The sequence below is a fragment of the Rutidosis leptorrhynchoides genome, chromosome 10 (genome assembly GCF_046630445.1).
Source record: "Rutidosis leptorrhynchoides isolate AG116_Rl617_1_P2 chromosome 10, CSIRO_AGI_Rlap_v1, whole genome shotgun sequence".
In the NCBI taxonomy this organism is placed as follows: domain Eukaryota; kingdom Viridiplantae; phylum Streptophyta; class Magnoliopsida; order Asterales; family Asteraceae; genus Rutidosis; species Rutidosis leptorrhynchoides.
Window position 1 is genome coordinate 121,845,674 of NC_092342.1, and position 26,283 is coordinate 121,871,956.

A 26,283-nucleotide genomic window follows, 5' to 3' on the forward strand; every position below is an offset into this window, starting at 1 on the left:
TTGACTTTTTAAGCATGTTTTTCTCAGGTGCTTAAGGTTGCTTGCTTCCGCTGTTGTACTAGTCATGCCTTCTAGACTCCGCTGCGCTTACTAGAGTTGTCACCACATGAAATGTTTATTTGCATTCAAACTTATTTACTTATGAAACAATGATTTGTAACGACCTAAGGGTCACGTACTATTATCTTTGCTTCTATTCATAGAAGCATACTTTTGGTTGTAAAACATTTGACATTTGTTATGGCGTCGCCTTTTATCATGAATGCAAACTTATTTTGAAAACGCATATAGTGTTTGACCTTGTAATGATCCTGTTTTTGATGGTCCGTACATGTTGATTTAGTACGGGGCGTCACATCTTGGCCATAAAAGCCGTAGGTTTTTGATGGGTGGGAGGGTGGTTTTATTTTCAAATTTTGTTACTTATTCATTTGTATTACTTCACTTTTTCACACACTTCATTTTACTTCTCATTTTTCTCATTTTTTCCTCTCAACTTGTAAGTAACATGAACTACTTCTCTTCCTCTTTTTTTCCTTAACAAAACCGAACCATAAATCATCATCATTACTTGTTCTTGTTTGTTGATTATTTGTTTGATTGTTTGTAGTTGTTAAAGATCAAGTTCTCTAACTTGTATCTTCATGAAATCTTGTTACTTCCATCTTTATTTGATGAAGTCAAGAACAAGGAATCTAAACTTTCTAGTTTATTGTTCTACACTTAAATATTTTCAAGATTTAAAGTTCATAAGTTTCATATTCATACTTGTGTTCATGTTTGTAGACTTAAATCCTAAGATTCAAACTTTGATTTGAATCTTCCTAAGTATGAAATAAAACATGAACATAATACTTGTACTTTAGTTTATCTCCTTCTTTTGTAAGTACTTTAAAGTTTGTGATGTTGTTATTTTGGTCAAGTGTTACTAGTTAATCATGATCTCATTTTTCTTGAACCAAAGTTAACTTTGTAGTTCAAGAACATGGAAGTATAACTTTTTAGTTATAACTTCATATACTTGTGTTGGATCTAAGTTTCTATAGCTTATGGTCTTCTAAACTTGTTGTAAATAAGAGCTTACAAGCTTACATACATTTTTCAAGTTGAAAATCTAAGTTTCATAACTTATGGTTTCATTAAAGTGTAGATCCAAGTTTTGTAACTTAGGATCTAACTTAAGAACACTAGATCTAGACTTTCTAGTCTATGATCTTTAAGATCTAGCTAAGATCTAAGTTCTACAACTTAAGATCTTGATTATTTAGTTTACTTTCAAGTTTGTAGCTTAATATTACTTTTGTAACTCATGTATGTGTCGGATCTAAGATCTTGATGTAACTTTGGTTCATCAAACTACATACAACTCTTAAGTGAGTTGTGCAACTTATCTTAGACTTACACTAGTGTTATGATGGTCAAACCTTGGTTAAGACGATGCAAACCCATCAATGAGTTGTACACTTGAAGTTATACGCATCAAGGATGAGAACCGTGATGAGCATCAAGCACCAAGAACCCACCGGAACACCTTTAGCTACTGTTTCTGGAACTGATCAGAGTACCTGGGCTACTGTAAAGTTGATTTTTAGTTAGTTCGTTTCGAGTAGTTGATTTTCCTTTTAGACCTCATCTTAATCCGAGTTACGGTTTAGGATCTATGGCCTCCCGAAAGTCATTACACCCTATTAACGTTGTGCTGAAATTTCTGACCTACTCGCACTTAAACCATCACCACGGTCAAACGAAGACGAGTTTGGTTCTGGAAATTGGTCAACATCTAGGAGACTCATATACGGAGTCATGGCCACTGGTCTCATCTCAATTCAGTTTGTATAGAGGCCGTGGCGACTGAACGAAGTCAGCCTTTGTTTTAAACCCTACTCTTGGATGAAAACTTACTTTACCCTTTTGACTTAATGATGAATGATGATGATACTTAAGACCTAATTTACATACATTTAAACCTTTGGGAATGATTTACTGACTTAGTACTTTTGACTTAGGTTGAGGACTTTCGGACCAACCACTTTGCTTACTTTACCGCGTATCGACTTTTACTACTTTCCACTGTGAGTTATAGCATCCCTTTTTACTTTAAATATTTTGAGAACTGAGAATACATGCGCATTTTACGTTTTACATACTAGGCACGAGTACTTAAACTTTATATATGTGTGGGTTATACAACGGCATAAACTTTCCCCTTAGCTCGGTAACGTTTAGTCATTGGTCTTTGAACCGGTGAACGCGAATCTTAGATATGGATCCATAGGGTTTGACATCCCCACTCGGGCTAGTCGCGCTAGCATTTAACGAGTGTTTAATACTTCTTAAACTTACGCACTGGCCAAGTGCACTTTTAGGGGGTGTTATTTACGTTAAGTTAGTTACCAAGTGCCCACTGTTAGACATATACTTTTCATACTGTTTTGAAACGCTGTTGAAGTACTGAAATCTCGTGGCCTACCTTACATTACTGTTATACTTAAACTATAGCTCACCAACATTTGTGTTGATGTTTTTAAGCATATTTTTCTCAGGTGCTTAAGGTTTGCTTGCTTCCGCTGTACTAGTCATGCCTTGTAGACTTCCGATGTGCTTACTAGAGATGTCACCGCATGAAACATTTTATCTTGCATTCAAACTTTATTACTTTTGATCAATGATTTGTAACGACCATTGGGTCACGTACTATTATTACTTGCTTCCATTCATAGAAGCATATTTTTGGTTGTAAAACATTTGATGTTGGTTAAGACATCACCTTTTCGTATGAATGCAAACTTCTTTTGAAACAACATATAGTGTTTGACCTTGCAATGATCTTGTTGTTGATGGTCCGTACATGTTGATTTAGTACGGGGCGTCACACTTGTGTTTTACTTGGCATGTGGTGTAGGGTCTAGCTAAGAAAAAAACTTAGCTAGACCCTACACCACATGCCAAGCAAGACCCAAGCACCAACGACACCCCTAACTTAGGACATAAATGAAAAGAACTTATAACCAACCCGATTTCACTCTAAAAGGGGCCGACACCTTAGAAACATTTTTAAATATGAAAAACATTTTATATGAATATGAAAGGTTTTAACATAATTGGGTAACTAAATATGAAAAACATTTTTTGTGAAGTCTCTTGTTCTATAAATACATAAAAAAAAAAGTCAGGACATGAAATATCGAAAGCATATAAAACATAATATCATTATCTGAACCCGCTGTCTCAAAAAAGGTGTCATATCCACATGTCATATTAGGCATCTATTTCAAGAATAATTGTCAGGTTTATTGTGATCACCCATTGTGATTTGACCTTTCAATGCATTGGTACAATTTTTCAATTTCAATTCATTCAGTCAAGACTTCGAACATTTCTCTAAAATTGTGCTATTCTTCGTGTGCACTAATCAAACGTAAAATATCTTGTGCATTGGGGTTTCTAATATACTTAGGATGGTAATACTTAGGATGGAATTATTTAATAATATACTGACTAAAATTATTTAAACAGAGAATCAAAGTTGTCTCGCTCATCTGTATGTATTCATTAAACATATATGTGGTTGTGCCACACGCCAATTTGCGTAAGTTTAATGTATACTGAGATATATCTTAATGTATACTGAGATGTAAGCATTGGTGAGACGTTCGGTGAAAATCCACCAAACACAATGTCGGGAATTGGTGCGAAGATTTGGCAAGCGGTTAAGTGGACGTGTGGCTACCTTGTTTGGAAAAATCGCAATCAAAAAATCTTTAGGAAGAAATGTTGGAGTATTCCGGTAGCGCTCAACGAAATTCAAATCACGAGTTATGAATGGATCGCAAAACGGTGCAAATCGAAACATATTGATTGGCACAATTGGTTACATTCTCCACAAAAATTGGTAAATGTTTAGAAACGCTAGTCTCATTAGGTTACTTCCTTAGCATCCTAGTGTTGGATTAGCGTTATCGTGTTGTGGTAATGTATCTAAATCGGGATTATGAGGTTGTTTAGTATTGCAACCATACTTGTAACATGTACATTTTCGAGATTAATAATATATTTTGCCTTTCAAAAAAAAATATATCTTGTGTGATTCAGAGGAACAATTAGCAGTGCAGGCGAAGACGTATTTGAAAAATATTTACCAGATATTTAGGCATCTCCACTAAGTAATTTTTCCATAATCGATTAGCCACATTCGTAATATTGAAGATTGACCCATGTATCTATGAAAGAAATCCATTATAATCAACTTCGTCTTCAAAATCAGACTCAATAATCAAATTGTAGGATTACATTCGATAATTACTTTGTACAAATTGTAGGGTAAAAGAATAGTATATAATTAAGGAGATTGAGATAAAGTTGTGACAAAAATGAGTAATTATTGTGATATTTATGATTGAAAAGGCGATTTAAGAATGTAAAAATAAAGAAGCCGTTGTTCAACGACTCTAATGCGTAAGTCAAAGAGAAAAAGCCACGTGAATTCACATGCCTAATTTTAGCCCGTTGAATATGAAACTGGCGTCTCTACACAACACATTTGATTCATGCGTTACAGGCATCAAATTTAGTCATGTCTGAATCTCACGCCTTAATTAGAAGCTGACGTCCATACACAATACATTTGATTCACGCGTTACAGGTATCAAATTTAGTCATGTCGGAATCTCACGCCTAAAAAATAATGCCTTTACACAATGAATTTGATTCTTGCGTTACGGGCATCAAAATTAGTCATGTCAAAATCTCACGCCCCAAAATGCACCGTAACGTGTTGTATAATAGATATATAAAGTTAATTATTTACGGAATTTGATTCTTGCGTTATGGGCATCAAATTTAGTCATGTCAAAATCTCACGCACCAAAATGCAACGTAACGTGTGGTATAATAGATATATAATGTTAATGTTAATTATTTACGTACATACCAAGAGATTCTAGTTCTACCGGATAGCACCAAAGATTTGGGAGAATGGAAGAAGTAAGCTACAAACATTGAAACACTTGTAGTCTTCACAAGAAAAGAAACCAAGTCAAAGTACGTTTTTTCCACTTCCCAATATCTACTTTAAACTTAATTTATTTTATTTATCTATCTATACCGACCTCTTTAAGATAATACATACATCTATTGTTAATTCGGTGGTGACAAATTCGCTACTCGCTACTCAATATGATAATTTATACCTTTATGCTGCACAACATTTAATTAATACGTAAACACGAATATTTATTAAAAATAAAGGAGAAAATATCACCACTATTTGATATTATTTGGTCAATAAGTTCGTATGTTTGTAGGTACTTTGACTTATCTTTGTCCTGATAATAATAATAAATCATATAAATCAATAGAGAATTAAGTTATAATTCAAGAAAAATACACATGGGATGTATTAGCATTGAAAATTTAGCAAGGATCTTTAACTAACTAATTAATCATTTGCTAACAAAATTATAGATAAATGCAAGAAAAAGGTCAAATGGTTAGTTTTTTGTTTTTGGGGTTTTGAAATTGAAGAGTAAAAAAGAAGAAAATTTTATATGCATGGATATGATGCATGTTAAGTAATGGCTTTGTCTCACAGTCATGAAAACTTTCAAAAGAGGGCAAAGTGAAAGTGTGTGATTCAACCTAGTAAACCTACCCTTAACTTCAAAATTTGGTAAATTAATTTTCAATCCATCGTATGTTACTTTCTTTACACTTTTTCCCCTCAACTATTACAATTACAATTACCAACACCACTATAATTTTTCTTGGAGTACATTTCAAGTGTTCTTAATTTACTTCACATGCTTACCTCTACCTTGTCATTTTCCTAATCCCTTACTCCCAATATTAACCCCCTCAAATCTTTCTATACTTTAACCCTCATCTTTCAACTGTTTAAATATTCAATAACATATACACAAATGCTTCTTTTTTTCAGTTATTCACGATAGTATTAAGGTGGAAATGGTCAGGCCATACATTACTGCGGTGAAAAATATTTTTATGATTTAGCTGCTTTTTTAATATCTATATTTAACATTATGGTTGTAGTTATTGGTCATTTCTATACCTATAACTATTTACACTACCAGAATTTCAATCATATTGGTACTTTTCGGTGACTAAGATTGTAGCGGTTATTGTTAGGTGGTTATAAAAACATATAATTGTCTAGTTTATGAGCCATGCTATTCTATTTTCTTCTTAGCGACTCTGTCTTTTATATGGTGAAATAACATACTTTTGATAACATTTGTGTTGTTGGTCGCTATTTACATATGTTTAAAACGACAACTCGTAAACAATAAAAATATGCGCAACATTTAGTACACATATATAGTAAATAATGTTTGATGATACAAGATGTTTGTAAAACTTATATATATGTGAGTGTACTATTGTTATTAAAAAAATGAAAATATACAAAAAGTAAAAGGCTTAGTTTTTTTAAGAATTGAAACGACGATTCATAAACAATCAAAATATACACCACACATAGTGATATAATCAATAATGCTTAAAAAACTATTTTTAAACTTATATATATGCGCTTGTACTTCCCTCGTCTTAATTCCATTGTTTACTATTTTTTTCTTTTTAGATATCTCAAATTATTTGTTTTAAGTCGTTCAATTCTATTGTATAGTATATTTTTTTAGATATACCAAATAAATTGTTATAAATAGTTTTAGCATATTACCCGTAGAAGAAAACGTCATTAAGAAAAAAATTTAGTAACCAAATTAAAATAAATAATTAAGTTAATAAAATATCTATATCTATATATTTATATAAAAGAGAGTTTAAAAATGATGACATGTGATTAGCACCTTAATTATAGCTAATTGTGACAAGTGGAAAATCCAAGTGTCCCTTTCACAGTTATTCACAAATAAACAGATAAATAATACCCCGTATTTAATAATTTGATACTATCAGTTTATTAAAATGTCAATACAACTTGCTTCCTGTGATTTAAGGTATTTTTGCAACTAACCATATTAAAATTTACGGTATTGGGATATGATTTTCATGTTCATCCTTAATCCTTAATACTCCGTATAACTTTGTGGTTTGTGTGCTATGAATAATGTCAAATTCACTATTCACTATTACTCATTATTCACAGAAAAAAACAAACCCAGATGATCTCTTTTGATCACTGTAAGTCTCATTTATTTGTATGCTGGTAGTTTATCAATTGTTTTAAGTTATTTATATTAGTTGGTAGTTTAACATTTGTTTTATGTTAGTGCATACTCAAATATATATAAGATTGATTTGATTATAGTTGCACCAGTTATAAATCTATCTACACATGGCAACGTTGATCAAATGCAGGTTCTCTTGATTTATGTATGAAATTCTAAAATATGTTAATGCATTATTTGTTTAGACTAATGTACCAGATGTGATGATGCAGGTTAGCCTAAATGGTAATTCATTCTGCTTTGACTCCAAGAGTCCACGACCAAATTAATATACAGCTGTTGAGTTTTCTACTTAACTAACATGCACATATTTCTGTAAGTAACAATTTTTAATTTAGGAATACTTTATTAGAAATACTATATGGTCTATTTTTATTTTTTATTAAATATCAAATTTTATTAAAACACAAACAATTTACAAAATGAAGGATTCCAGGAATCCATATAGACATACACGATCATATCAACATGTATGGTCTATTTGATGTAGAATTAATCTTAATACCCTTAGTATTCATGCATAATGCATATGTAAATATGATTGTTCGCCATATTAACTTTGATATCTGTTAGACAGGTAGTTCGGAGAATAGGTTAAAGAAAAATCTCAATATGCAAGGACAACATATGCCCGCTGAAAATAAAATAATGTTGTTCCTCTTATTAAATTTCATTATTTGTTATGAAATCACATCATGTCGATTTTAATTATAAGCAAGCGTTGACTACAGTTAGATGGTTAAATAAAATAATACGAAAACAATGCAGCTAAACTCGATAATAATGTAAAAGTCAGGTCCTTTTCAACTCTCAATGAGAAGAAAATGTACAGCTTGTGGGAAAAGTTTATGGGGGTAGTGATGGTAATAGAAATCTAACTATTTTTTAGAATAAGAGCAGTTAAGCATTTGGTTCAAGTAACGAAAATGGTGGTTGATTTAATGATTGTGTTGTATTGAAATCTGATGATAAACATGGTTATGGTTCGTATGTGTTAAGAAGTTGTGCATTGCAAATGGCAACCTTTTGTCGTATATATGTTTTTGTACCTTTAGATGTGTGATATGTATTACCCAGCAATTAGTAGATGATTTCTTAAACTGTAATGTTTGATTAGTAGTTTATACTCTTTTATTGCATCAACGCCTTGTATAAAACTAAATTTCACACTATTTTTTAAAAGTCGTGCAACGCACGGGCTCAAAGCCAAGTTTCATATATATCATACATATTATTTTAGTGCAATATGTGTCGATCAAGAATGGATATATAATAAAAGTCAAATCAGAATGACACTCTAAACTGATTCAATGATCATGGTGTAAAAATGTGGTTTGACATAGTTAAACTATCAAAATATATGCTCCTTTTTAAGTATAATGAGTAATGAGTAATAATATATATAATCCGTATATATTTACTCCCTCTGTTTCATGTATATCGTTCGCGAATAAAAATCGCATAGTAAAAAAAGTGACTGTTACATTTATTTTTTATTAACTTTTCAATTTTACCCCTTATTTTTTATATATTTTTTTATTTTAGATGAATACAACAAGGGCATAAAACAAATTTACCTTATTATTCTTATCTATTTAGGAAAATTAACAATTAATTTGAGACGTTCTAAAAAAATAGTGGAGAACGGATGGAGGGAGTACATACATACATACATACATACATACATACATACATACATACATACATACATACATACATACATACATAGGGGCAGAATCAATGGGGAAGTAACCAATCGGGGGGAAGCAAAAAAAAAATTCGTTTTTTTTTTAAATTTTTTTCCCGGCATCAAGATCACACAAAAATATGAACATTTAGAAAATACACTTCGTAATGAATGTTAATATTTAGGCGGGAAAACGATCGACAAAAATAACATTCAAGATAATATTATTCATGAAAAATGTGAACGTTTTTTTTTTTCTTCATGTTTTGTGAAGTAAAATTTAGCCCGATTTAGAGTTTAGGAGGAATAAACCCAAAACACCAAACCCTAAACTCTAAACCGTTCGTGTTAAAAACTCAATCTAAATCTAAACCCTAAATCTAAACCCTAAATTTCTAAACCCTAATATCTAAACCCTATAAACCCTAATATCTAAACCCTAATAGCTAAAACCTCAACATACGCTCGAAAAACACGATAATTGTTATATATTACTTCTTCGAGCGTTTTACCGCCAAAATAAAAACATTTATCACAAAGTGTCTTTATTAAATGTTCATATTTTCATCCCATCTATAATGTTCGTGAACAAAGTTTTTTCAAAAAACGAAAAAAAAAAAAAATTTTTGCTTCCCCCCGATTGGTTACTTTCCTCTTGATCCTACCAATATATATATATATATATATATATATATATATATATATATATATATATATATATATATATATATATATATATATATATATATACACGTACTATATATGTATATATATATTTACATTTTTTATCTACTTTTTTTATTTTAGATGAATACAATAAGGGCATAAAACAAATTTACCTTATTATTCTTATCTATTTAGGAAAATGAACAACAAATTGGAGACAGTCTAAAAAAATAGTGGACAAAGGATGGAGGGAGTATATATATATATATATATATATATATATATATATATATATATATATATATATATATATATATATATATATATATATATATATATATAGTGGTAGGATCAAGGGGGAAGTAACCAATCGGGGGGAAGCGGGGGGAAGCAAAATTTTTTTTTTTCATTTTTTGAAAAAACTTTGTTCATGAACATTAGATATCGGATGAAAATATGAACATTTAATAAAGACACTTTGTGATAAATGTTTTTGGCGGGAAAACGCTCGAAGAAGTAATATATAGCAATTATCGTGTTTTTCGAGCGTATGTTGAGGTTTTAGATATTAGGGTTTATAGGGTTTAGATATTAGGGTTTAGAAATTTAGGGTTTAGGGTTTAGATTTAGGGTTTAGATTTTGGATTTAGATTGAGTTTGTAACACGAACGGTTTAGAGTTTAGGGTTTAGGGTTTACGGTTTGGGATTTTGGGTTTAGGGACTAAACCCAAAACACCAAACCCTAAACCCTAAACCCCAAACCCTAAACCCTAAACTCTAAATCGGGCTAAATTTTGCTTCACAAAACATGGAAAAAAAAACGTTAACATTCTTCACGATCAATATTATCTTGAATGTTATTTTTGTCGATCGTTTTTCCGCCTAAATAATAACATTCATCACGAAGTATCTTTTCTAAATGTTCATATTTTCATGTGATCTTGATGCCTGAAAAAAAATTCCAAAAAAAAACGAATTTTTTTTTTGTTTCCCCCGCTTCTCTCCGATTGGTTACTTCCCCATTGATCCTGCCGCTATATATATATATATATATATATATATATATATATATATATATATATATATATATATATATATATATATATATATATATATATATATGTATACACACACACACACATACACACACACACACACACACACACACACACACATATATATATATATATATATATATATATATATATATATATATATATATATATATATATATATATATATATATATATATATATATATATATATATATATGTGTGTGTGTGTGTGTGTGTGTGTGTGTGTCTGTGAGTGTGTCGCAAAACTAGCTAGTAGCTGATAGGTTTTGGGTATGTTTCGCAAAACTAGCTGGTAGCTGATATTGCATATTTTGTACATGTTATTATATATCATTTAAGGGCACTATCAGTGTTATTTTGTGTATATTGAGGTCAATTATATGAACTTTTGATACTTAATGATTTGTAATTGATTTCAGAAAATTTGTATGAAGAATAAAGATCTGGACCGGGGGGAAGCTGGGTGAGAAGAAAGAAGGAGCCTGGTATGCTGAGAAGAGGCAGGAAGCGCCGCTTGTATATCAAGGCGTCGCATCTTGAGTGATAGAGAAAAGTGAAGTATTAGATACAAGCGCTGCCTGGAGAAGAAGCGCCGCTTAGAAATCTGATCAGAACTTGAGAAGATTAAATCCATGCGCCGCTTGTAACATCCCGCATTTTTCCGTTAAATTATTTTAACGCCCGTCTTTTTATTGTAATATTATCCTCAGTATCTCGATTCATAGCCTCCATTAGCTAACCTTCTTAAAATATTTTCGTTATTGGATTTTAACATCTCTCGTACTCTCGTGTAATTCAAAATAATTCGTTTGGTTAATTCACGCACCCGCACCCGAACTAGAGGGACTAAACTTGCAAAGAGGCCAAAGATTTGACTAGGTCAACTAGTCAAACCTTCAACCTCCTCCTCTCATTTTCTCTCTTTCTCTCTTTTCATACTTCCATTTTCCTCTCAAGAACTCAACCAAGATTCATCATCTAATTTCGGATTTGGAGGCTAACATCAAAACAAATTACATATTTGGAATCCTCTCTTCATCCTCTTCGACTTGATACCAATTTCATCTCATTTGGGTAACTTTCTAAAATTACTAGATTTTGTGTTCTTGATGTTTTTGAATTATAAAAGTGTTAATTAGTGTCTATGGCTCGTGTATAACATGAATATATGTTTTGTTTGTTCGATTTGTTGTTTTGAGTAACTAGTTTGAACACTTGAAAATGGGTTTGCTTAATCTTTGATTTTGGAAGATTAAATGTTGTTAAATCGTTAAAGTTCATGTTTTAATTGTGTTACTAGTATCACTAGCTTCATTTTGATGTGTAGGTTGATTTGTAAAACTTCAAAAACATGATTAATGATTTTGTGATTCTTGATTAGGGTTTGATCGTTCTTGAGATGAACTTTTTGATGCTTGAATACCATGAAATGTTAATTGTTAGTGTTTAGTTGTAATGCATGTTTCATTACCTTCAAAACGGCATATCATATGTGTGAATTGGATTCCTGAAACTTAAAATGCATTTTGTGAACTTGAAACTTGAAAATGGACTTTAAATGATCACATGACGAGAAATCGGTCATTGGAAATGATGTTTTTGTTTGATGAAACATGTTTAGTTATGTTCTTTGTCAAAAGAGCTTTCCAACGATATAAGGTGCGAGTTCTAAATGTTTACGGTTTGCATTTTGTGCTAAAACGAATTTTGGATCAAGACTTGAACATTTGAAACTGGCCAGGTACCAGCTCCCGTGTATTGTCGCGGCGAGACAATTGTGGGCCGCGGCGCGGCATAAGCCGTGTCCAGGCTCTGACCTCCATGTCCAAAATACGAAAAATGTTTGGCATACTACGGACCTCCGATTCACATGAAACTTGTTCTAACATGCTCATATATGATTAAAAACCTCAGAAAAATAGTTCGGGACCCGACCCGAACATGTTGACTTTTTCGTTGACTTTGACCCGACCAAGTTGACTTTTAATCAAACTTAACCAAATATTTGTGCAATCGTTCTAACATGTTTTTATACTTGTACCTTGCATGAAACATGACAATTTGATTCACATGCTATTATGATCGAGTCTTAACGAGCCATAGGACTAATTGAACATCTTTGACCTATCGTGTTTACCGTTATTGATACAACCTATTGTTTAGGTCAAGACTAGCATTGTTCTTTGCACACGTTTACTTGTTGAAGTACTTTACTACTCGTGCACTCAAGGTGAGATCATAGTCCCACTTTTACTCTTTTTGAACTTACATTTGGGATGAGAAAACATAAACATTTCTTTACTAAGTGAACACAAGTACAGGAAAACAAACATTCTACATACGAGTTTAGAACAAAATCCTCAATTCGATTATCATTAGTTACACTTGCCGGGTGTAAGCGAGAACTTATGTTGTATGGATCCATATGGGTTTGACAAACCCTCATTTAAACGGTTCGCTACCGTTTACGAATGAAATATATTTTCGAGAAACAGTGTATGTTCTAGCACTAAGTGATGGGGTTCTATGGAAGGAATGTTAAGCATTGATAATTGGGTGCTCGTGAAACAAACTTTTGGAATGTATTACTATTATTTCATTGATGCAAATCTTGTGGTTCACTTGTACTTACTTACTTAAACCTATGATTTCACCAACGTTTTCGTTGACAGATTTCTATGTTTTTCTCAGGTCTTTGAACGCTATGTGAAACATGCTTCCGCTCATTATTTTGATACTTGCATTGGATGTCGAGTATACATGCATTTCATGGAGCGTCTTTTGACTTTCTTTAAAACTGTGTCGCATAGGTTTCACATGTAACTATAACTTTGTAACGTAACTTTTGGATGAACAATTCTTGTAAACTTTGAAACAATCTTTATTTTTGAAAGGAATGCGACATATCTTTGGTCAAATGTCACGTTAAAGACCTATGACCACGCAACGGGACCTAAGTAGTCGACGCCGTCAATTGACGATTTTTCGGGGTCGCTACAAGTGGTATCAGAGCATTGGTTGTAGGGATTTAGAGTTCATTGGTGTCAACCCCGAGTCATAGGTTACATTAGTGAATCTAGACTACAACCGGCATATAGACATGAAGTAGGAATTACTTGACTATTTGTGCATTTATACTCGAACGTTTCTACTCATAACTAACTCTCGCTTCATCTAAATCTTTCGTTGTTTAATTTGATTGACGCGCCACCTTGACTTTATAGAATAATGTCGAATGCACATATGAATCAGGGTAATATAATTGCCGGGATTATATTACGGTGACTCATATGAACGTTCCGACATTACGACATAAAGAATTTAAGGCGAATCAAGGAAAATTTTCTCTTCATCATTATTCCATATCACGATTAGTATTGTTAAGAATACTAATCAACGATATTCTTGTGTCATGAAGGAACAATGGCTCACCAAGGTCAACACAATACCCTTCCCGAAACTTTAGAACAAGCCCTTCAACGAATGATAGCCACCGCCGTGGGTGAGGCCGTGGCCGATCACTTCTCCAACCACAACAACAATCATGGAGCCGATAATTCAAACGAGGGGTGCTCCTACAAAAACTTCATGGGGTACAAACCTCCCACTTTCGATGGAACCGGGGGACCGATTGCTCTCACCCGATGGTTCGAACAAACGGAAGCCGTTTTTAACATAAGCGGTTGTCAGGACCAAGATAAGGTCAAGTTTTCCACCCTCACTTTCACCGGTGTTGCTCTCTCATGGTGGAACACGTATGTACAATCAGTGGGTATCGATGAGGCCCTTACACTCTCTTGGACCGAATTAAGAGAAAGAATGATCACCGAATACTTCCCGCGCGACGAGACTCGAAGGCTCGAACAGGGTCTAAGGAATTTAAAAACGGTCGGGAATGACCTCGAAGCTTATAATCAACGGTTTACCGAACTAGTCTTAATGTGTCCAAATCTCATGACTCCCGAATCCCTAAGAGTCGAACTTTACATGGATGGCCTCCCGAAGAGCGTTCAACACGGGTTAATGTCATCCAAACCCGCCAACCTACAAGAGGCTTTAACGATGGCCCGCCAATCTATAAAAACGGTGAATGAAATTGAAGCGCCGACACCTACGGCCGAGGACCAACCGGGTAACAACAAAAGAAAATGGGAAGCCTCTCCATCGAGCAACTACAACAACAACTTCACCAAGAAGTCCTTCACCTCCGACGGCAAGAAAGGGTATGCCGGAAACCTGCCCTACTGTAACGAATGTCGCAAACATCATTTGGGTGAATGTGGCAAACCATTTTGCATCAGGTGTCAAAGAAGTGGCCATGTGGCCCATATTTGTAAAAGTACCATTACCGTCGCTCAAAAGACGCCCAATGCGCCAAGGGCGGTTGTTTGTTTCGAATGTGGCCAACCGGGTCATTATAGGAATGCGTGCCCAAAGAAGAAAGCCAACCCCAACGCCCGCCGTTGAACTTTCAACATCGACACCTAGGATGCCCGAGACGACGATGGACTAGTCACGGGTACGTTTCTTCACAACAACCCGCATATTTCATACTTATTCGATTCGGTTATCGTTAGACATTTTATAACCAAGACTTTGACTCGTACTCCTTGCACTCCACCACTCCCCCTAGATATTGCTTAGGCCATTCAAGTGACCCACGAAAAACTATTGTGTGCCACCAAATTTATATCGGAGGATGTACGTTAAACTTATTGGGTGAATAATTTGAATTTTGACTTAACACCTATAGAGTTGAGGAGCTCAAAACCTATTCGTTAAGAAGAAATGTTTCCCTATCGTCTTGTATAGATTATTGTGAACTAAATAATTTCCGGTTAAGAACCGATATTCTTTTTCCCCGTATCAATGACCTCTTGATCAAGTACGAGGATCTCGTGTGTATACCAAATCGATCTCCATCCTTGTTATCATCAATTGAGGGATGAGGGAGACGATGTCTCCTAAACCATTTTCTGAACTCGCTACGATAGTTGTAAATCTCTCTTAGTACCGTTCAATTAATCTAAGGCTCCGTCTGTATTCATAAACCTCCGGAGCCGCGTGTGCAAACTTATTTAGAAAAATCGTTACCGTACTTATAATTGATGTTCTAAACCTATTCAAGCGAAGAAGAAAAAGAACAATGTCTCCGACTTACGCTCGAACACTTGAGAAAAGAGTAACTCTATACCGAATTCTCCAAGTGAGAATTTTGGTTAAACGAAGTTCAATTTTTAGACCATGTTGTTAGTGGTCAAAGTATCTCAATACATCTCGCAATCGGAACCACACGTAATCGGGAAACCCTCACGACTCAGACTTGTATTCGTAAAATCTTAGATCTCGCCGGTTATCACTGAAGATTCATTTCCGACTTTTCTCGTGTTGCACGACCTTTAAACTCGTTAACTCACTGAGGGAAAAATTTAAACCTCTCCGTGTCTGAACTTTGAACATGATCTTTCACACAAACCTTACTAGCTAAATTCGTTTAGCACACTGGAACTCAAATATGGAAATATTTCTACTTGAACGCCCGAAAGACATACTCTCTCGACTCGAAATCAAGGGAACTGAAATTCATTAATTTGCTCGATAAATTTGAATACTTAATCATGGACCCGATCAACCTTCTCATCAACACGTGCCACGTTACATAGCCCTGTTATTTCACCATTTTCCGCCTGATATTACTGGAACTTAAGATAACACCCAATCCAAGGATGCTTCACTCTTCTTTGACTTATCATACAACTACGTGTACTATCTCGTTATCCCACCAAGCCTCAACATTCGACCACTAAGTGCACGACATGGTTACCTCAAGGTGTGAACTCATCCTATTCTAAGTTCTCATTTCACTCCTGTCTTATTGCTCGCATTTCCGTGTAAGGAAACTTTTTATAAAACTTCTCAATGGAGAGAGAAACTCTTCACATTATATTAGTATTCGCCACAATGGTGAATAGTCCTAACAACCACTTTCGGGAACCGATGGATCTTCCGCGGTGCGGACCTCTTGAGAAACGAAACCTGTTCAAACGTGTATTAAAGAAAATTCTAGCTCGGCACGGCGTACCATCTCCATTAAAATTTCAGATCGGGATACTCGTCTCACTTCTAAATTCGGGATGCCTTACAAGGAACTGTAGGGACACGTTTAAACATGAATGCCGTGTATCATCCACAATCAACGGACCAAACAAACGTACGTTTCACATCTTGGAAAGACATGTTACAAACTTGTATTGTTGCCTTTAGTTGTCTCCTCTCACACAGCAGTTACCATTCGTGTATTAACGCCACACTTCCGAAACCCTATATGACCGCAAATGTCATACCCCTATTCGTTGGATCAAAGCATGTGGCAAGCAAACCACCGAATCCGAACTCATTCAAGAAATAACAGTTGAGATTGTCCAAGTCTGAGAAGGACTCAAGATGACCCGTAGTCGCCAAAAGAACTATACCGATATTCGACGTAAACCTCTCGAATCCCAAGTCAGTAACCGTGTAATATTGAGACCTCGCACCTTGGAAAGGTGAAATCCGTTTCGGGAATCAGGGAAATTTAAACCGCGAAATATTAATCCTTTTGAAACCTTGGGGCGTATTGGAACCGCTCCTACCGTTTAGAACTTCCGACTCAATTAAATTTCCGTTTACTCTACGTTCCATGCAACAAACTTAGAGACGTGTCCTACGGAACAGGAACGTGCTACTCTCCTAGATAAACTTACTATTGATGGCAAACTCCCCTTCATGGGAAACTGGTTGAAATTTTGGATCGTAAAACCAAGTCTTAATACAAACTGAAATCTCGACTGTCAAAATTTGTGGGAATGCCCAAAGATGTATCTTCACTTATTCATAGCATTGGCAACGTAAGGTCTCGAGTAAGAAGCAACGACTATTGCTTCCAACTAAATTTCGGGACGAAATTTCTTTTAAGGTGTGGGTAATGTAACATCCCGCATTTTTCCGTTAAATTATTTTAACGCCCGTCTTTTTATTGTAATATTATCCTCAGTATCTCGATTCATAGCCTCCATTAGCTAACCTTCTTAAAATATTTTCGTTATTGGATTTTAACATCTCTCGTACTCTCGTGTAATTCAAAATAATTCGTTTGGTTAATTCACGCACCCGCACCCGAACTAGAGGGACTAAACTTGCAAAGAGGCCAAAGATTTGACTAGGTCAACTAGTCAAACCTTCAACCTCCTCCTCTCATTTTCTCTCTTTCTCTCTTTTCATACTTCCATTTTCCTCTCAAGAACTCAACCAAGATTCATCATCTAATTTCGGATTTGGAGGCTAACATCAAAACAAATTACATATTTGGAATCCTCTCTTCATCCTCTTCGACTTGATACCAATTTCATCTCATTTGGGTAACTTTCTAAAATTACTAGATTTTGTGTTCTTGATGTTTTTGAATTATAAAAGTGTTAATTAGTGTCTATGGCTCGTGTATAACATGAATATATGTTTTGTTTGTTCGATTTGTTGTTTTGAGTAACTAGTTTGAACACTTGAAAATGGGTTTGCTTAATCTTTGATTTTGGAAGATTAAATGTTGTTAAATCGTTAAAGTTCATGTTTTAATTGTGTTACTAGTATCACTAGCTTCATTTTGATGTGTAGGTTGATTTGTAAAACTTCAAAAACATGATTAATGATTTTGTGATTCTTGATTAGGGTTTGATCGTTCTTGAGATGAACTTTTTGATGCTTGAATACCATGAAATGTTAATTGTTAGTGTTTAGTTGTAATGCATGTTTCATTACCTTCAAAACGGCATATCATATGTGTGAATTGGATTCCTGAAACTTAAAATGCATTTTGTGAACTTGAAACTTGAAAATGGACTTTAAATGATCACATGACGAGAAATCGGTCATTGGAAATGATGTTTTTGTTTGATGAAACATGTTTAGTTATGTTCTTTGTCAAAAGAGCTTTCCAACGATATAAGGTGCGAGTTCTAAATGTTTACGGTTTGCATTTTGTGCTAAAACGAATTTTGGATCAAGACTTGAACATTTGAAACTGGCCAGGTACCAGCTCCCGTGTATTGTCGCGGCGCGACAATTGTGGGCCGCGGCGCGGCATAAGCCGTGTCCAGGCTCTGACCTCCATGTCCAAAATACGAAAAATGTTTGGCATACTACGGACCTCCGATTCACATGAAACTTGTTCTAACATGCTCATATATGATTAAAAACCTCAGAAAAATAGTTCGGGACCCGACCCGAACATGTTGACTTTTTCGTTGACTTTGACCCGACCAAGTTGACTTTTAATCAAACTTAACCAAATATTTGTGCAATCGTTCTAACATGTTTTTATACTTGTACCTTGCATGAAACATGACAATTTGATTCACATGCTATTATGATCGAGTCTTAACGAGCCATAGGACTAATTGAACATCTTTGACCTATCGTGTTTACCGTTATTGATACAACCTATTGTTTAGGTCAAGACTAGCATTGTTCTTTGCACACGTTTACTTGTTGAAGTACTTTACTACTCGTGCACTCAAGGTGAGATCATAGTCCCACTTTTACTCTTTTTGAACTTACATTTGGGATGAGAAAACATAAACATTTCTTTACTAAGTGAACACAAGTACAGGAAAACAAACATTCTACATACGAGTTTAGAACAAAATCCTCAATTCGATTATCATTAGTTACACTTGCCGGGTGTAAGCGAGAACTTATGTTGTATGGATCCATATGGGTTTGACAAACCCTCATTTAAACGGTTCGCTACCGTTTACGAATGAAATATATTTTCGAGAAACAGTGTATGTTCTAGCACTAAGTGATGGGGTTCTATGGAAGGAATGTTAAGCATTGATAATTGGGTGCTCGTGAAACAAACTTTTGGAATGTATTACTATTATTTCATTGATGCAAATCTTGTGGTTCACTTGTACTTACTTACTTAAACCTATGATTTCACCAACGTTTTCGTTGACAGATTTCTATGTTTTTCTCAGGTCTTTGAACGCTATGTGAAACATGCTTCCGCTCATTATTTTGATACTTGCATTGGATGTCGAGTATACATGCATTTCATGGAGCGTCTTTTGACTTTCTTTAAAACTGTGTCGCATAGGTTTCACATGTAACTATAACTTTGTAACGTAACTTTTGGATGAACAATTCTTGTAAACTTTGAAACAATCTTTATTTTTGAAAGGAATGCGACATATCTTTGGTCAAATGTCACGTTAAAGACCTATGACCACGCAACGGGACCTAAGTAGTCGACGCCGTCAATTGACGATTTTTCGGGGTCGCTACACCGCTTGGCCAATGAAGCGCTGCTTGGATTGCTCCGCCGAAGCTTTAAGATTATGATCAAAGCACCTCTTGGAGGAAGAAAGCGTCGCATGGAAAATGAAAGCGCCAGAAAAGAACCACTTACGAATATGGTTTGAATGAGAACTCGTCGCGCAAGCGCCTCTTGGGCACTCAAAGCACCGCTTGCGCCTGTCAGTTTTGGAAAACTATATATATGGGTCTTAGGGTTTTAAGGCCATATGCAACTTTTGAGAGAGAAGTCATTCCAAAGCTGATTATAGGTGATTTTCAAGGATTTTCAAGGCTATTTGGAACACTCTAACACCTTCCAATCATCAAGACAAGGCTACTATCATTTGATTTCACAAACACTTTTATTTTTAAGTTTAATTCTTGTTCTTTCATTACGAATTCCACATTGAATATTTGTTTTGTTATTTTTATCGTGATTATTAGCTAAGTTTGTTATGTTTACTTAGGCCAAATATTTATTATGTTGGGATTATTTTTATTCATTGATTATGGATTTGATTACATGATGAATAATTATTTAGTAAAGATCTATTCTTACATGGTATTATGTAATTATGATGTTTGATTATTGATTCTATCTAATTGAATTGACAACTCATAGGATATGATTATGATTGATAGTTTACAACAAAGTGACAATAGGGTTGTGCATGCTATCTGACAATTAGCATAAACTGATTGATTAGAGAAACCAGCAGGTGTGATTTGTTGCGAAGACCAGTTAACGCAATTATTCTAGATTAATAATTCAGTTGGCAAGTATTTGAAAATGTATGGACGGTCTGTTGCATGATTTACTATAAGAACGAGTGACACCTTTGAATGCTAGAGTGTGTAGATGCGTCTGGAATACATGAGTAATTTATGAATCACATGGATGATATGAAATTATCTATCCTACGTGAAATTGCAACACAATAAGTGAATAGTGCCTAAGTAAACATATTTGTTTGATATTGATTATTTGTTATTTTATTTCGTTCGCATACTTTTATTTAAGATCACTGTTTTGACTTGTCGGTCATTAAACGATAACCCCTTTATTTACCGTTTTCTTGTAATTTAGATTTGCATGTCATTAATTGATAAAATTTAATACTAGTATTGTCCCTAGGAACGAAACCTGGATTTATCAATTTTATGCTATGATCGGGTACACTTTCCTATAGCTATGTGTTAGGTGAATTTGGTATTTTCTTTTTCATTGAATTATATAACCTGATTTAGCACATCGGTAGCTGATAGCATTTAGCCGTTAGCTAGTAGCTGGTAGCTATTAGCTGTTAACTATATGTATTTTTGTTGTTTTGGAAAGTAGCTGAAACTGTTAAAATAAAGGTCATGTTTGGCAACAAGCTTTTTGGAGCTTTTAGAGTTTTTAACTTTTAGCTTTTATAAAAAAGCTCTTATCAAATAAAAAGCTCTGTTTGGTTTCAAGAGCTTAAAGCTTTTTTGAGGGAGGAAAAAAGCTAAAAGCTAAAAGCTACTAGAACTAACATTTAGCTTTTAGCTTCTAGCTTTTTGTCATTATACTCTTTATTTTAACAGTTTTACATACTCTGTCAAACAACTAAATACATATAAAAAGCTAGCAGCTACAAGCTAGCAGCTACAAGCTAGCAGCTACAAGCTGCTAGCTAACAGCTAAAAGCTATTAACTACTAGCTAACAGCTAAAAGCTAATTTTGCCAAACTTACCCAAAGAGTAAAATGACAAAAAGCTAGAAGCTAAAAGCTAAACGCTAGTTCTAGACGTCAAGGTTGAAAAAGACGCGAGACGGGGCCGAAACGGTAGCAACCTCAAAACGTCGCAACGGAAAAAACGGGGCCGAGACGGGGTCTAAACGGATGTTGAATAATGTTGACTTTTATATATATAAATATAAATTTACACATATTTTAGAGCTAAAAAACCTTCGTTGACAAGTTTTTACCTATAATTGCTATTAGCGTTAATATAATACACAATGGAATAATAAACTAAGTCAATTTTGATTGATTTGACCAACTTATGACCGATTTTAACAGAATTTCTGAATTTTGACCGGCGTTCACCCAATTTTTCCTGCATTTGACCTTACTTTTGACCGTTGACTGGCTTATAAGAAAACGGGACGGGGTCGAAACGGTTTAGTCACCAAAACGCCGCAACGGACGTCGCAACGGACGCCGTTTACAACAGTGTTCTAGTAGCTTTTAGCTTTTAGTTTTTTTCCTCCATCAAATAGCTTAAAGCTCTTGCAGCCAAACGTAGCTTTTTATTTGTTAGGAGCTTTTACATAAAAGCTAAAACCTTCTAAAATATTGTTGCCAAACATGGCCTTTAGCTGGTACCTTGTAGCTATTAGCTGGTAGCTGATAGTTTGTAGCGTGTAGCTAGTAGTTTTTTATTGTATTTAGGTGTTTGACAGGGTAGCTAAAATTGTAAAAATAAAATGTAAAATAACAAAAAGATATGAGTTTTTTTTTCTCAAATGCTAGTTCATTTAGCTTTTAGATTTTTTCTCCCTAAAAAACTTTAAACTTTGTAACCAAACCTAATTGATATAAGGTTTTCATACACGCTAGAAGTTAAAAGCTCCTAAAAGTTCCAAAAAGCTTGTGGTCAAACATGTCACATATGAGTATATTTGGCAAAACTAGCCAGTTGGTTGATCAGGAATAGATTGGTCCTTAGGGTTCAGTCTAAATTTGGTCAACAAAAGAGGGGTTTTAAGGGTCATTCGAGTTTAACTCTCTGGTCCGGTACATCAAGAATAACCCCAATGTAAGATGATGCTCTCAACACGGGTGGTTAAATGTCAACCCACCATCATCGGACGAGATGATATTGATGGCTCAAGGAGGTATTAAGATTTATGTTCATTTAACACTACATGTGTAATGACCCGGAAATTTCCGACTAATTTTAAACCAAACTCTCGATACGATATTAGATTTTTAACATGATAAGCTAAGTCTGTTAAGTTGAGTTTCAAAATTTTTGAACTGTTTTCTTGCATTAATTTAACTTCGACTGTTCCCGACGATTCACGAACCTGTACTTGTAAATAAATATGTATATATATATATATATATATATATATATATATATATATATATATATATATATATATATATATATATATATATATATATATATATATATATATATATATATATAATATATATAAAATGTATAAGTATCAAATATTCAAATAATGTTATCATATAATGAATGATATAATTACATAATTAATAAATTATAACATTAATATATTAAATGTTATTACAAGTTAAAAATATAGTTATTATACTAATAATACTGTGACTATTTTCATTAATAATAAAATCAGTATTATTAACTATTATTAATCTCAATATATAATATATGGAAGGGAAGTGTGATAAATATAAATTGTTATAATATTATTATTACTAATATTATTATTATTAATATTATTATCATCATTAATATTATTAGTAATATTATAATTAATATTATTATTATTATTAATATTATTGTTATAAATCTTATAGATATTATTATTATCAATATTATTATTATTTTTATAAATAGTTATTATTATTATTTATAATATTAAGAGTATTAATATTATAGTTATTAATTTAATTATATTATACAGATAATATACATACAGATATATAATTACAGATATACATACTAATTTATATATACAGATACATATTCGGAATCGGTATTAGGAATCAGTATTATATATAGGTACATATTATATACAAATATATATAGAAATCAGTACTATTGTATATATGAATCCAGAATCCAAATCTGTTTCACGTTACAATCCTACTATATGTAATTTGTCTTTCTTGCTCTAATCGAGTACAAATCAAGATTTAATCACAAGAACAAAACAAACTTGAATAGGAATCAGTAACAGAAGAATGTACGAATTTGTTACATCTGACTTATATTTTCTTGTTTTCTTCTTCTTGTTCGAAGAACCCTGTCTTCGTTCTGTTACACGTCGACTTCACAATCGTCCTTCAAATCTTGTTACTGTATAATCCTGTCTGAATTTTGTTACACGTCGACCACAATAAGCACTATACAATCAAATTTTATTCAACTTGTATATATATATATATATATATATATATATATATATATATATATATATATATATATATATATATTTTATGTGTACCCGATTGATTCTTCGGTCAATCAAATCAAGCTACGAAACAAACTGTAATCGAATCTTGTGCTGTATATATCGTACGAATCTGTTACACTTCATTTTCTGCTTTATATATTTCAGTTTGTTTCTTCTTTAGTTGATTCTTCTTGTCGATGACACTAGCATTATAATACACAATCCTTCTATGATACGGATAAAAATTCCTTCAATTCCTCCACACCTTATGTTACTAACTGAATAACCACAATATCACTTTTCTTCACCATTCGACCACCTTATTCAATCTACAACAATCACCAACGGCTACCATTACCAAGCCATAATTGTTTGTATCTATTCCCTTTCAAACCATCTTCTTCAAACGTGAGCACGTACCACCATCTGCGTAATGTATTTTGTTTTCCTCTATCTCTTTCTCTTTTTGTCTCCCATCACCACACCCGTAACATTACCCATGGAAACCCCACTTTGAACTATCTCTTTCTCTTTATCTTTTTACACACATATAAGATTATCACTTCTTGAACAAACACCATACACAAACCCACTTGTTATACGCTGTAGAACACCACCAAAAACCACCAATTTCTTATCAAGTCTGTTGCATCGTACATATTGTTTCCACTTCTATCGTTTCTGTCTGAAGGAATCGTCAATAACCATGGGATTTCACTACTGCGTTTTCTATTTTTGTGTCTATTAAAATCACGTTGATGATAGGAAGTGAATAACGTATAAAAAGGATATCATGATCGAGGATTTGGAAAAATAATGGTGGATATATTGAGTGCTTTATAGTGATAAATGAGCTGTAAAGGAAACCTTTATTCCTTTTTGTTCGTGGCTGCTACCAAATCGTTTTCCTGTTTAGCTCTATAAACCGAAAGTATCAATCAGACAACCCCACATATACTACCCACTACCTAATGGTTCGGTTTAAAAAAAAAAATTAAAAGATATAATGGAAGACAACAACTATGTTGTTGATCCCACACCTTTGATTAAAGTATCGGTTGATATTACTTTACAAGAAAAAGCTGGATGAACCGATACCTTTTAACTTGATACAACTTAGGCTACAGCATGTTGGGCTCCATGAATGTTATAATATCAAAACCACTACGGATGAACTCAATATTGGGCCATCGAATAAACCTAAACCACTTGGATTGCTACTGCTATACATAAACTATCACCTTATATTTTATTTTTTCTTTCGAGCTGTCACTATTCGAACACCTTTAATTTCCAAAACTGTTACTATTTCTGTCCTGGTATCCTTCTGTGTAAACCACACCTGATCGTTGTTGCTACCATATACTCTTTCTGTGAAACACTAATCGACTTCTACATTGCAGCCGTAAATTCATGTTCTTTAGCTTTAAACGAATATACAACGATGATGAGGGTTGTTAATGATGAATGATTTGGGTGACGATAGTAAAGATTTTGATAATAACTAGGATGGTATGAATCATGATAATAAGCATGATGGTAGTAATAACGAAGATGATGAATAATAATTATGATTTTATGCGGGTACGAAATGGGTAAAGTTAATGATAATGATGTAATGAGGAAGATAGATGATGATTATGGTGATTAATAGCGTTAATAATAAATGGTTATGAATCATGATTCGAAAAGGATGAAACCTTGATGATGCATAACTAAAATGGTGAAGTTTATGATAGTGTCGATTAGGAGAGGAAGAGAAACACATTTGATAGGAGTTATATGTAATTAATCAGGTGTTAAAACAGAAAATGTTAAACAGCGCAATGGTTAAGAGTGTTAGTGGTGAGTGGGAGATCTCGGGTTCAAGCCCGGACTAGGACGTTTATTTTTAAAAAGGCTTATACATTGAGGTTCGTGAATCCGAGGCCAACCTTGCATTGTTCAGTTTCGTCATATACATATTGTTACTACAAAATATCGTATTGAGAGTTCATTTGCTCCCTTTTACTCTTTACATTTTTGGGACTGAGAATACATGCGCTATTTTTATAACTGCTTTATTAAATGCTTATGAAATATATTTTTGAACTGCGAATACATGAAATGCTTTTATAAATGTTTGACGAGATAGACACAAGCAAAACATTCCTCGAATGAATTATTATGCAGA

At 33.6% G+C, this 26,283-nt stretch overlaps 1 protein-coding gene and 1 long non-coding RNA gene across 4 annotated transcripts; both read left to right on the forward strand.

Annotated features, from left to right (window-relative positions):
- Positions 1-11,447: 11,447 nt before the first annotated feature.
- On the forward strand, positions 11,448-13,673 carry LOC139872471 (uncharacterized). The gene is made up of 3 exons (XR_011767060.1): positions 11,448-11,712; positions 12,802-12,868; positions 13,330-13,673. It is a non-coding gene; the product is annotated as an uncharacterized lncRNA (long non-coding RNA).
- Positions 13,674-13,680: 7 nt separating this feature from the next.
- LOC139872470 (uncharacterized) lies at positions 13,681-19,925 on the forward strand. Of its 3 annotated transcripts, none has more exons than XM_071860348.1 (3): positions 13,681-15,157; positions 19,653-19,771; positions 19,856-19,914. In XM_071860348.1, exon 1 carries the CDS (start codon positions 14,062-14,064, stop codon positions 15,103-15,105), a length of 1,044 nt encoding a protein of 347 aa, XP_071716449.1. In that variant the 5' UTR covers positions 13,681-14,061; the 3' UTR covers positions 15,106-15,157; positions 19,653-19,771; positions 19,856-19,914. The 3 variants fall into 3 exon arrangements, 2 of the variants coding, with proteins under 2 accessions (XP_071716449.1, XP_071716448.1); XR_011767059.1 differs by lacking the exon at positions 13,681-15,157 and adding exons at positions 17,117-18,035; positions 19,125-19,191 and having other exon boundaries at positions 19,653-19,925; XM_071860347.1 differs by having other exon boundaries at positions 19,653-19,925.
- Positions 19,926-26,283: the final 6,358 nt, after the last annotated feature.